Below are 13,165 nucleotides of genomic sequence, written 5' to 3'. Positions count from 1 at the left end.
AAAACAAACAAAAAAAAATCTGTGTTTGGCTATTTGCTGAATGCTGTGTGCAGTTATGTGCAGACCTATTAATTTGGCAAGTTCATAATCTACCTCTGCTTCTCAAAGGAGTTTGATATTTTATCATATGTTTGAAGTTTATATATCCAAGAATAGATGTATACTACCAGTCAAAATTTTGGAAAAAATAAGTTTTTTCCAGTGTTGAGAGAATTTTATTTGGCTCCATTTATTTGTAAAAAAATACAGTAAAAGCAGTAATATTGTGAAATATTATTACAATTAAAAATAACTGTTTGAATATATTTTAAAATGTAATTTATTCCTGTGATGGTAAAGCTGATATTTCAGCATCGTTACTCCAGTCTTCAGTGGCACATGATCTTTCAGAAATCAGTCTAATATGCTGATTTGGTGCTGGGTTATTATAAATTATTATTGATGCTCTGTTATTAATTAGGGCCCAAGCCAGAAAGGCGCAGGGCCCTATTGTTTTTCTAAGGATTATTATTATATACAGTGGGTACGGAAAGTATTCAGACCCCCTTAAATTTTTCACTCTGTTATATTGCAGCCATTTGCTAAAATCATTTAAGTTAATTTTTTTTCCTCATTAATGTACACACAGCACCCCATATTGACAGAAAAACACAGAATTGTTGACATTTATGCAGCCGATCGCATACATGTGACTATTAGGAGTCAAAGTCATAGCGCCACCAACTGACGGGCGGAAGTGTGTCATTTTCAAAATGCTTTTAATCTTCTTTTTACCCGATTTGCTTCAAACTTTTTCAGAATCATGTCAAAACACGGCCGATGTAAAACTGGTGAGGGGATATTGATATCTGAAATATTGTTGCCTTGGCAACGTGTCAAACTTGAATATTCTTTTCCGGTGATTTTCGTGCAGATAACATGCTTAGAATTTCTTGAAACGCAACACACATGTCAGTAATAATTATAGATAGACACTGGGAAAAGCTCATAAAAGGGCGTGGAAGAGGCACTCTATAGCGCCACCTTTTGACAAAACTTGGGTGGTTAGTTTTAGCTACAGTCACCAAACTTAGTACCTATATTGAGCTCATCAAACCGGACAACTTTCTAATTTACAGTCATTAGCTACGACCAACAGGAAGTCAGCTATATTGATTTGAATATGGATTTTTGGGAAAATATAGCTGTGAATTAATGAATACTCCTCAGAGGAAAATTACGCTATACACACCAAACTTTTTCTACATAATGCCAAAACATTGAGGAACTTATACTGAGGATGGATTTTGCATAGCTTGAGAAGTTTTGCCGTGGTGATTTGTTAAAATAACATGAAAAAATGACAGAGTAATTGTGATGTATTATTAAAATGCAGCTTCCAAACAGTTCAAAACTTTTTACATACATAGAACAAGTCATTCTGAGGAAATAGTCACAGATTCACGACTTTACAACACGCTATGGATAACAGAAAATTAAAAAACTGTAAGACATCTGATCTCACTCACTCTGCCACTGCCTGTGTGAGGAAGGGAGGAGGTGGGGGCTGGGTGAGTGTCTGTGTGTGTCTGTGTGTGTGTTGCTTTCTAATGCCTATTATTGTTTGAACAATGCTCTATAAAGGATGAACGAACTATTTACTAATGCTTAACTAATGATTCATAGTGCGCCAATTTTTTTAATGTTTAAGTTTTGAATATTAACTGACATTAATACATGCTACATAATTATTGTTCATGTTAATTAATATAGTTAATGTTAATAACTGAAACCTTATTGTAAAGTGTTACTAAAGTTTTATATATTGTTCTGTATATGTGTGTTTCACAGTCTTAATGGTTTGGATTAACCCTTTAATTGCCGTATCCCTTAAAACCAGACTGCCAGAGGTTTACTGTAAATGCATGTGCCCGCTGTGCACCGTTCACCTGATGCCTCCGAGATGGCGTTTGCACTGACGGCTTGGGCCCGCCATCGCTGCTTGCAGCTATATTTCTCATTTCTTATTGTTAATTGCTTATTGCAAACAATTTTTGCTGCTTAGTATTTTTGTTAAATGTCATTACTGTCACTTTAGATTAATTGAATGTGTCCTTGGTGAATAAAAATATTAATTCTTTATATGTATGTGCCCCAAACTTTTGAAAGATTTTTCAATGTTGATAATAATACAAAATGTTTCTTGAGCACCAAATCAGCATATTAGAATGATTTCTTAAGGATCATGTGACACTGAAGACTAGCATAATGATGGTGAGAATTCAGCACCATAGAAATAAAATTACATTTTTAAAATATAAAAAACTACTTTTAAATATTTACAATATATTTTGTCATGTTGCTATTTGTACTTTATTTTTTTAATCAAATAGATGTAGCCTTTATGAGCATAAGAGACATTTCAAAAACTTAAACGTTTAGTCGAGTGTGATGTTACTGGAGTTGCTCTTGGCTTTCTTTCTGCAGTGTCGGATCAGCAGTACAACAGCGGTCAACAGCGACACTGACCCTACAGCCGGCAGGATGGCCACAGGCAGGTCTGGCTTTCTCCAGATGTCATGTTGTGCTGCTGGATTAAAATAAAAGTAAAAATCAACAAGATTCGAGAAACAGAAATCTAACTGAAATATTCCATCCTCACTGCTATAAATTTAATATAGTCACAGCAAATGGGTGTTGTAGATATGTTTTTTTTTTCCTTTTTTGTTCATGTATTATTTAATTGCTAAAAAAGCCACTGCTTCTGTGGCAACACATTTTTTATCTGATTAACCTAAAACTTTCTTACTCGATGTATGCCGGTTACAAAACCGCGCCTTGGAGTAAGTACAGTCATGGGCTACTACAGTAGTAACTTCTTACTAGACATTTTCAATAGAACATCCTTTTTTGTTCATGTATTATTTAATTGCTAAAAAAGCCACTGCTTCTGTGGCAACACATTTTTTATCTGATTAACCTAAAACTTTCTTACTCGATGTATGCCGGTTACAAAACCGCGCCTTGGAGTAAGTACAGTCATAGGCTACTACAGTAGTAACTTCTTACTAGACATTTTCAATAGAACACTGGATTCAAGGAAAGCTGTTTTAATGTAAAATATTCCCAGCGATATGTGTTTATGGAACCAAAAGATTAGGTAGGCTATAGAAGTCGAACCAGTGTTGTGCCCATTTGCGACCCCCTGCCAAATTATTACCCCTCTCGTTGAAATCGCTATCTGATTGCCTAATCCTAACCCCACACCTAACCCTAAACCTACCAATACTAGGGGGGTAGTAATCTGGCAGGGGTCAGAATTGGGCACAACGCCGGGAACCGCGGGACCCAAACAGATTTCTTGCGATGCGGGATTACATTTCTGATTAAAGCGCGGTAGCGGTCGGTAACTCTGGTGTAATTTGAACGGGAGCGGGTGGTCTAACAATATCCCGTTCCAGACGTCCATTCAGAACAGCGCTGCACAAATGGACCAGTGCTTTCTGCGTCATGCGTTTTATTTGCAGGGTCTGTGCACAGAGCAGGCTGTACCGGCGGTGAATATACGGCACTCAGACAGAACAGGCTGGTGGTCGATGAGTGACCGAGCAGAATAATGATGGCAGAGCAAAGTGTGGATGCGCTGTCCTTGAAGGACGTTCAACTCTGTTTTGTTCATATTTTGCTTAGCCTATAATTTTAATGACAGATGTCGTATTTATAAATAAATATACATAGTGGTGATGAGTCGCGAGGCAAGCGAATTCAGCGGTGACGGGTAACGTGGCAGGCGTATTTGGCGGTGGCAGGTCGAATGGCAGGTGCAAATAGTGGTGGCAGGTCGAGTGCCTGCCAGGCAAAGATTTTACTCCCTCTTGCAAAATGTTAAACGAATTTTTTATTTTGACAAGACGAATAAAATAACAAATGCAATTTTTGTGCAGATTACCCTTTTATTTATCTCTGTCTTTCAGTAGCAGAAATTTAAATGTGAGATTCTGTAAACAAGATCTAAATTTAGCGGGAACGGTCGGGTCGGTAAGAAAATTATTCTAAACGGACAGCGGGTGAACAGAGTGAAAATAGCAGAAGCGTGTGGGTGTGGAATATGACGTGGCGGGACTTAAATACACTTAAAAAAAAAAAAAAGGTATTGTATTGGTATTCAATACAAGCAATTCAGTCAAATGTAATTTATGCAACATTTCAAACGGGGAAAATCAACCCATGGTAACGGTTTAAAAGTAGCCCAATTCCATCCAAAAAAATGTGGACTTGACAACCCTGCATCTAACACAAGCTGCAGGAGTCAGATTTGACTGATCACGGGCTGAGAGGAGAGATGGCTGACAGATCATGCTGGAGGATTTGCTGCTCAACAGATCCTGAGCTCATTGACAAATATCTGATCTTCCTTTACACAGAACGCACGTGATCGCTAAATCGAGAGTGAACAGCGAGCGCTCCTATAAATGAGATTTAAATACTCCGCATATTGATGGCGGCTCCCTGATGCGCGAAAATTATATGCAATATTAGAATGTTTGCTGGAGCGAGCGGGACTGGACACAAAAATCACGGGAGTGGGCGATAAATGGTCAGAAATTCAGCGGGAGCGGGATTAATAAAACAGTCCCTTGCAGGGCTCTAAAACAAAAGCGCACACAATGAATGACGACTGTAGAAAGCAAAAGCCCGGACATATTAGGTGATTTAGAAATCCCGTCCGGATGCAATTTTTTAGGTCTGAAAAGCCTAGCGACGCCATGACATCTTATGGTGATCTTATGGATATCTTAAGGGGACACAGGGGTTTTTAATAGAGTATGAAGAGTTATAGGAGTATTGAGGAAGGTTAAAATTATTAGTAGTAGTAGTATTATTATATAGCAGAATAAGGATGACGTGTGTGGATTTGTATGCTTGGGGGAGAAGGAGGGAATTGGGTAAATTAGTCTGTAAACCTATTATCTGATTCACACTCCGAAGCAGATGGTGGCGTAATGTCAGGGGCGTAGCCATCATTTCTGAAGTGGGGGGGACAGAAATGTTTTATATATATATATATATATATATATATATATATATATATATATATATATATATATTACGGGTGTGACGGTGTGACGGTCAAAACGGTAATTTCCACCCTCAAACAATTAAATACTACGGTGTGTATTAAATGTATTAAATATTTGTTTTTTGAGCAGCAAATCAGAATATCAGAACGATTTCTGAAGGATAGTGTGATTGGAGTAATGATGCAAAAATGTAGCTTTGAAATCACTATAAATTACATTTTATAATATATTCAAATAGAAAATTTATGTGAAATAGCCTAGAAAAAAATATTTCAAAATGTTACTGTTTTGCTGTACTTTGGATCAAATAAATGCAGGCTTGGTGAACAGAAGAGACTTCTTTTAAAAAACATTAAAAAATCTTACTGTTCAAAAACTTTTGACTGGTAGTGTATAGTCAACTTTAATGTTTCTCTCATTTCTAGCTTTTAATTGGCTTAGAAATCAGATAACTGCTGGACAATAACAAATAATAATGATTTGTATATATACTACAAACTCTTTTTTTTAATCACATAATAAGGCAGAGTAGTTTCGAGACTGTAATACATGCGATGTCAGTTAGTACTGCATTGTTCATATACTTTATTTATTACCTTGAGATGACTTGACAAACACAAATAAACCATATTGTCGCAATCGTATGTTTAATGCGTCCCCCGCGTAATCTATGCCCCTGCGTAATGTACCAATTACGCTGGATGCCAACCGCCGTTAAATATTAAAAAGAAGAAGATCGGCTAGTCCACGTCTTTCAGCTCGTTCTTTTTCAATCAGCAGACCTCAGAGCGAGAAACAGAGGTGTGTGTTTATCGATAGATTGTTATAATATTTGCATCTGCGCAGTTCTTTGTCATTAATACAGTTTACAAAATATCATGGGGGAGCAATCAGTTCCCCATCTACTGTAGCCTAAGTTTTCGCAGCGTTCACCCCTCATCACACCACAGCTGTTTCCTCCAGTGAAAATGAAGCACTTATGAACGCATACTTTATAAAACGATCATGTTGCCATTTTCATTTAAAAAATGTTAACATTCACTGCAATACATATTCCAGTGCATGTGGCAAAGAAGTTTGCATACTTGAGCTAAGGAAAGAGGGTTGTACTAGAAATGCAAACAGTAAAATTGTGTTTGTACAGTAAAGTGTATGTGTGCGAGAGAGATGTGTATTTGGCTTATTCAGTTATATGTTATACCTATCTATGCAATACAGTGGAATACTGCAATAAGTTTAGTATACAACCCCTATTAGTCAAACATTTACTTACACACACACACACACACACACACATATATATATATATATATATATATATATATATATATATATATATGTGTGATCTCCAGAATGTTATAAATTCACCTTGGACTGTAATGTTGATTGTGCTTCTCTCAATGCCAAAGTCATTTTTTGCTTCACAGATGTAAATCCCTGCATCAGTTATTTGGATTGATGAGATGTTTAAAAGCACAGCTGATTCTTTCGGATCTCCTGTCGCAATGCTCTGGGACTGTCTGTACAGTTTCAGTTCTGCTGGCCCGCCATCTGAAGAACAGAATATGCTTATGCTCTCTCCTTCTTTGGGCTCTTCTCTATGGCTTAACAGGATTTTGGGGATGTTTGGAGGACCTGCATTAAAAAAAAAAAGGTTAAAGATCATGGCCAGGTTTAAATTGATTAGACAAGACAGTTGATTTCATCATGAGTTAATTTACCCACCTACAACAGTGACTTTTACTCTCATTTGCTGGCTTCCCACGTCATTACTAACGTTACAACGATACCAACCTGCCTGAGACCAGGAAGCATTATTTATTATCAACTTGTGGTTCTGACTCTGGAGTTCAGGCTCGGTCTCCCCTAGTTTCCACCAAAAGATCGTTGGTTTGGGGTTTCCGTCTGCATGACATGTTATCTCCAAACGTTCGCCAAGCTTTACCGAGGTATTATTACTGGAAACTGTTATAGTCCCTGGACCATCTGGGAATAAAATGTAGAGTTTTCATTGATGACACATGAAAAGTGATTTAAAGGGGTCATGAACTGAGAAACCAAAATTCCCTAGACATGCAAGGCATATTTTTACAAGAGGTCATTGTACTATAAGGTGACCAGACGTGCCACTTCCCAGGAACACGTTCTGCACAGGATTTCTAAATTGCCTAAAATAACCAGGTGTTGGTTGTTTTTGCTGTGCCCATCGATCGCTGTATGACAGTAAAGTACAAAAACGGAGATAGAGAGCTTTCGAATCACTCTCAACGGTGCTTTGATGTCATAAAACAATCGATCGACGCAGTGCAAACAACCAACACCTGGTTATTTTAGGCAATTCTGAAATCCTGTACAGAACGTGTCCCCGGGAAGTGGCACGTCTGGTCACCTTATTGTACTATAAAAACATCCTGTAAGTTTCAGTACTCAAAACGTTATTTTTTTTTAGTCTAAAAATGGCTTATAATGATGCCAGTCTGCCAAAACGGCAGCTTGAGGAATGTACCATTCTATGATGTTATAGTGTGGATAAGTACCTGCTCCACAGAAGAAGATCAACGCCTGCTTCTACATCACTGCCTGTTTAGCCCCGCCCACCAATTCATGCATGTAGTGTAACTAGCATGAGAGGCGAATGCAGGTCTACGCAGAAACCTGCATTCGCCGGAATGATAAATGATAAAAGCACACCTGTTGTTGTTCCATCATAGCTGGTACAAGTGCAAATAGCAAACGAATAGACAAAAGAAAAATAGTAGTGTTATTATTGTCATAAAGTGGGTCACGTAATTTCAGATCGTTTAGCGTTGGAACGTAAACAACTTCTTCTGTTTCTGTTCTTCACAGCAGAAGCCTGTTGCTTTGGTAAAAACTATCTCTAAGGATATGAGAGAAATAGGAGTTTTGCCTGATAGTATATATGACCCATTTTTGTTGAAGCATTTGGTATGCATTTATATGCTCTGATACCTTACCCTTTTCTGATCATTCATATTTGGGATCTAGTATATTAGCTCAGGGCATTAGTATGGATGTTGTGACGGTACCTTTGCATTGCATACATTTGCAGTCTGATCTAATCACTCGATTTGTGAACATGGGGGTGCATCCTGCGCTCCCAGTTCCAGGGGTGTCCTTTATTTTAGGAAATGATTCGGCTGAGGAAAGGGTTTTACCTGCTTTAGATGTTGATCATCCCATTTCATCTTCTGAAACAGATGAACTAGCTCAGAATTGCCCTGAAGTTTTCCCCGCTTGTGTCTTTACTTGTGCTCAGGCAAAGGAAAGGAATGATGAGATTGTATTGAATTATACTATTTTGTGTGTAGGGAGGAGACTGGAGAAGATGTAGCGCTGAGTGTTTCTGTTCATAAAGACTCTGAAGTTATGAATGTTCATGTCCCTTTGTCTCTGCCTGTTACTCGTGTGAGAAAATTGTGGAGGCTCAGAGAGAGGATAAATCCTTGGTTAAATGTTTTGCTGTGGGCAGAGATGGCAAAGGCAAAGGTGCTTATTATACTGTAGAAGATGGCTTGCTGATACAAAAATGGCAGCCGAAAGTTAGTGCAAGCGACGAGGGTTCAACAGTATATCAAGTATTAATTCCCTCAGTTTGAGTTCATATACTTTCTCTTGCTCAGTGGCGTACACAGACACCTGGAGGGGCAGGGGAGAAATGGTGTTTCGAGGGCACAGTCGTGGTCTGGGGGCAACTAGACCAGAACGAAAGGGCACATTAGCGTTGGCGATAAACGGGGCAGGGGCTACAAGCCAGCCCCCCTATACCAACCCTGCCCCCCACTGCTCTTGCTCAAGATCCATTTTTATCTGGACATTTAGGGGTTACCAAAACGTATAACCACGTTTTGCACCATTGGTTTTTTTTTTGGCCTGGACTTAAGAAAGCTGTAGCAAATTATTGCCGTACAAATCATATCTGTCAATATATGGGGAATCCGAATGAGGTTATTTCCCCAGCTCCGCTCATACCAATTCCAGCATTAGGTGAGCTGTCTGAGCATGTGATTGTCGATTGCATGGGACCTCTACTTAAGATGAAATCTGTTCATCAGTTTATTCGTATTATCATGTGTGCCACCACTCGTTATCCAGAAGCTATACCCTTGCGTAAAATTGCTGCCAAGTCTGTAATTAAGTCTGTTGTCAAGTTTTTATTTTTTTTCTACTTTTGGATTGCCAAAAGTTGTGCAGAGTGACCAAGGTACGAATTTCCTTTCCAAGTTGTTTGCACAGGTGTTGAGTTCCCTTAATATCGCACAGCATGTGTCGAGTCCATATCATCCAGAGAGTCAGGGGGCTTTAGAACGATTTCATCAAACCCTGAAATCAATGTTGAAGAAGTACTGAGTTTAAACGGGTAATGAATTGGGATGAGGGAATTCCTTTACAGGAGTCATTAAGATTTAGCCCTGCCAATTTGGTCTTCGGTCATTCTATTAGGGGACCTTTAAAGGTTCTTAAAGAACAAAGGCTAGGCATTAATTGTGACTCGAGTCTGAAGGTGAATGTGTTAGATTATGTTTGTAGACTCCGTGAACGTGTACAGAAGGCTTGCAAGCTAGCCAGGGTCAGCATTATCCACATGTTTTGCAGGGCCATATCAAAAAAATGTGGGGGAAAAGAGTGAGACTGATTATGTACTCAGTACAACAGACAGGAAACGTCAGAAACATATTTGTCATATCAACATGTTGAAACCCTATTATTCCAGAGATGATGCGCTGGCAGAACTTAAGACTGCAGGGCTCGCTAAAACGGTTAAAAACAGGACAGAAGTCGGCGCCAATAGCCTTGTGGTTAGTGCACCAACATATAGCGCAACTGTGCTCGCGACGACCCGAGTTTGATTCCCATCTCGAGGACCTTTGTCAATCCCGCTCCCCTCTCTCCACCCAAAGCTTTCCTCTCTGCTCTTTACTGTCCTGTCCATTAAAGGCATAAAAGCCCATAAATATAATAAAAAAAAAAAAACAGGACAGAAAATAGCTTATTCTAAATTATATTTTTTCATGTAATAATCTTGATAACATTATAAGTGATCTTGATAACATTATAAGTGGACCTCAGAGAACAGTACAAAATAAAAAGCAAATGCAGTTCATGACCCCGATAATTCTTGTTAATTTTCTAAAGGAATATTCTGGGGTCAATACTAGTTAAGCTCAATCGACAACACTTGTGACATAATGTTGATTACTACTAAAATAGTTTCTAAAAATCAATCAGGGTTACACTGAGTTAGTAGTGTTTGGGCCGTTAAAATACTCACTGTTTCAACAATACAAGATGTAAACACAATGCGTGTTAAGATTTAAACGGCCTTTTCTGTGTAAAGTTGTAGTCAATATTAAAACTTTGCTGCTGTGACAATGTAATGCCTAAAATTATTGAAAAAAATTAGCAACTTTTCAGCTGCAGTAGGTTTTAACAGAAGAATTAATGAAAGTGTTCTCAGAAAAAATTTAAATCTTGAAATGAATATTTTTCATGCAAAAATTGGCCCTATTTACTTCCATTGTAATTGCCTCACCATAATCTTTATTTTTGTGGCAACATTATGCCATAAATGCTGTTTTTAACTTAAAGGGGTCATATGATGCGATTTCAATTTATCCTTTCTCTTTGGAGTGTTACAAGCTCTTGGTGCATAAAGAAGATCTGCAAAGTTTCAAAGACTAAAGTCTCAAATCCAAAGAGATATTCTTTATAAAAGTTAAGAGTCAACTTAAATACCTAAAACGGCTCGTTCTAACACGCCCCCACATGTCTACGTTACGATGTGGGAAGATTTGCATAACGCCGCCCAAATGTTCACGCAAAGAAAGAAGGCGTAACTTTGATTCTCGCTGTAGTATTGTTGTTGCCGTGTGTTTCGTTGTGAAAGTGAAACTACTTTGTTTGGTCTTCCAAAAGAGGACGATATCCGCTTCGTCATGCCTGGAGCTGATCCGTGCTGGTCGCTGAGGAAATACATCAACTTCGCGCTGTGGATCGCCGGATCGGCTTTCACCGTGGACGAAGCGGAGTCCAGCCCGGGGTCATCAAATGTGGTTGCCGCAAGCCCACTGGCCTGCGCTCACTCAAGCCGCCGGCACTTTTGGAAGGACACGACTAGAAATCATTGATTAAGTTGTAATTATAACACTGTTCCAGAACAGTTCAACCCAAATATTAAGATGTGTGTAGCGCATCAGAGCACACCTCGCTTTTCAGACCGATGAGCTTTGTAAAAATCGACGCATTTCAGAAAGGCGGGGCATAGAGGAGAAACAATAATGCACAGTATGTGGAAAATAATGTGTTTTTTAACCTTAAACCGCATAACACATTTCATTTCACCAAATACACAAAATAATGTTCTTTTTAGCAATCTCACATGACCCCTTTAAAAGGTTAGTTCACCTAAAAATGAAATTCTGCCATCATTTACACACCCTCAAGTTGTTTTAAACCCATTTGAGTTTCTTTCTTCTTTTATGTTCGACAAGTTAGAAACTTAAAATAATTTTGAAAGAAATTGAGGGTGAGTAAATGATGATTTTTGGGTGAAATATCCCTTTAACTGGTATTGAACCCAGAATATTCCTTTAATAAAAGTTGGAGTGCATTACCCAACAACTTACATTCAGCAGTTGTTGTTCTCTCCCGATTGTTGAGATTGAGTTTCAGTGTTGCCTTGCAACTAATATTCTTGCCCAGATCATCGACAGAAGGTGTGTAATTGAACATAGAGGAATAATTCTTAACATGATCTAAAATTGGTTCATCAGGGTCTTCCTCACGAAGGGTCTTATCTCCACGAAGCCACTCAATCTGAAACTTGTCCAAAGGGTAAATGTTGTGGACTGTGCAGATAAGCTTCTGTTCTTGGTTTGCTATCAAACTCTTTATTTTGGGCAGTATGGGATCTTCTGGAAATGCTGCAGAAAACACACTTCATCATAACAGCATCCAAATCATTTACACAATAAATGCTGTAATGGTTTACTTTTTTCACACTCTGTTTAGATCATCATAGCTTTAAACCTAATAAATAATAATAATAATAATAATAGCCTAAATATAATTACCATAGATACAGTGTTATTGTTAGTTTTAAGGAAACCTCATCATTAATGTTTACGAAAACAACATCATCATCAGTTTGACACGTTCTGCAAATACTCACAAACGAACCTGGCTGGGACATGATGATTCCTTAGCTTACTATAATTCTGAAACTTTATGTTAGCTGGCTATCTTAATTTCACAACTTGTTGCAGTCCCCCCTTGAATCATTTACACTGTGGTCTGTGTTGCTTGCAATGCTTTTTTTGTTGGTCGTGTTGTGAGTGTTTGCAGCACATGTGTTGTCAAATTAATGTAGGTGTAAGTTAAAATTCTTTCATTTTAAAATTCTCTTTCACTATCATTTACTTTATGTCCCAGATGAATATGACTTTCTTTCTTCAGGAGAACACAGAGATTTTAGAAAAATAATCCATATTTTCCAATCCATATAATGCAAGTAGATGTACCCCTCAAAGTGGACTATATGCACTGAGCGTTCTTTACCACTTGCGCATAAAGATAAGCCAGCACATAAATGTCATTTGATGTTGTGGTAATAGGTAGAGACTCTTGAAACCCTCACAGAAACCTCTCCTGCCTTGTTTTTGTCAGAAACTGAGAAACAAAATAATTATCACCATAAATAATGATTGGCATGTATGTTGATATTTAACAACATGCATGCCAAGCCTGGTAATCCCAGGAGAGTACCTACACACGTAGTTTTTAAATGCTGACACTAAACACTATCGTAACTGCTCAGGCTAACATTAGCTAGCTATCTCATAAACAACGTCAATGGTATTCTTGATAATCGTTAACTTATCTTCATAGTCATGAACACATTTTTTAAACACTATTTTAAAGCCTTTAAATTTCTCAGCTATTTCTTCAGCTGTGCAGTGAAATTCATGAGCACTAATTCCTAGTATGGGTAACCATACTTGGACACGTCACTTTACTTTAGGTGACTTGACTAATGTCCATGTATGTTGCCCCTCTAAGCAGCTAACTTCTGAGTTTTTAAACATCAT

General features: G+C 38.1%; 1 protein-coding gene across 1 annotated transcript; it reads right to left on the bottom strand.

Annotated features, from left to right (window-relative positions):
* Nucleotides 1-2,417: 2,417 nt before the first annotated feature.
* LOC107593858 (vascular cell adhesion protein 1-like) lies at nt 2,418-12,270 on the bottom strand. The gene is made up of 5 exons (XM_016283738.1): nt 12,258-12,270; nt 11,705-12,001; nt 6,786-7,046; nt 6,429-6,695; nt 2,418-2,566 (listed from the first exon to the last, which is right to left on the bottom strand). The coding sequence occupies exons 1-5, from the start codon at nt 12,268-12,270 to the stop codon at nt 2,418-2,420; spliced, it is 987 nt and encodes a 328-aa protein (XP_016139224.1).
* Between the last annotated feature and the right edge of the window lie 895 nt (nt 12,271-13,165).

The sequence above is a fragment of the Sinocyclocheilus grahami genome, unplaced genomic scaffold, assembly GCF_001515645.1.
Source record: "Sinocyclocheilus grahami isolate Dianchi unplaced genomic scaffold, SAMN03320097.WGS_v1.1 scaffold176.1, whole genome shotgun sequence".
NCBI lineage: Eukaryota > Metazoa > Chordata > Actinopteri > Cypriniformes > Cyprinidae > Sinocyclocheilus > Sinocyclocheilus grahami.
This window is presented reverse-complemented; position numbering and strand designations above follow the sequence as displayed.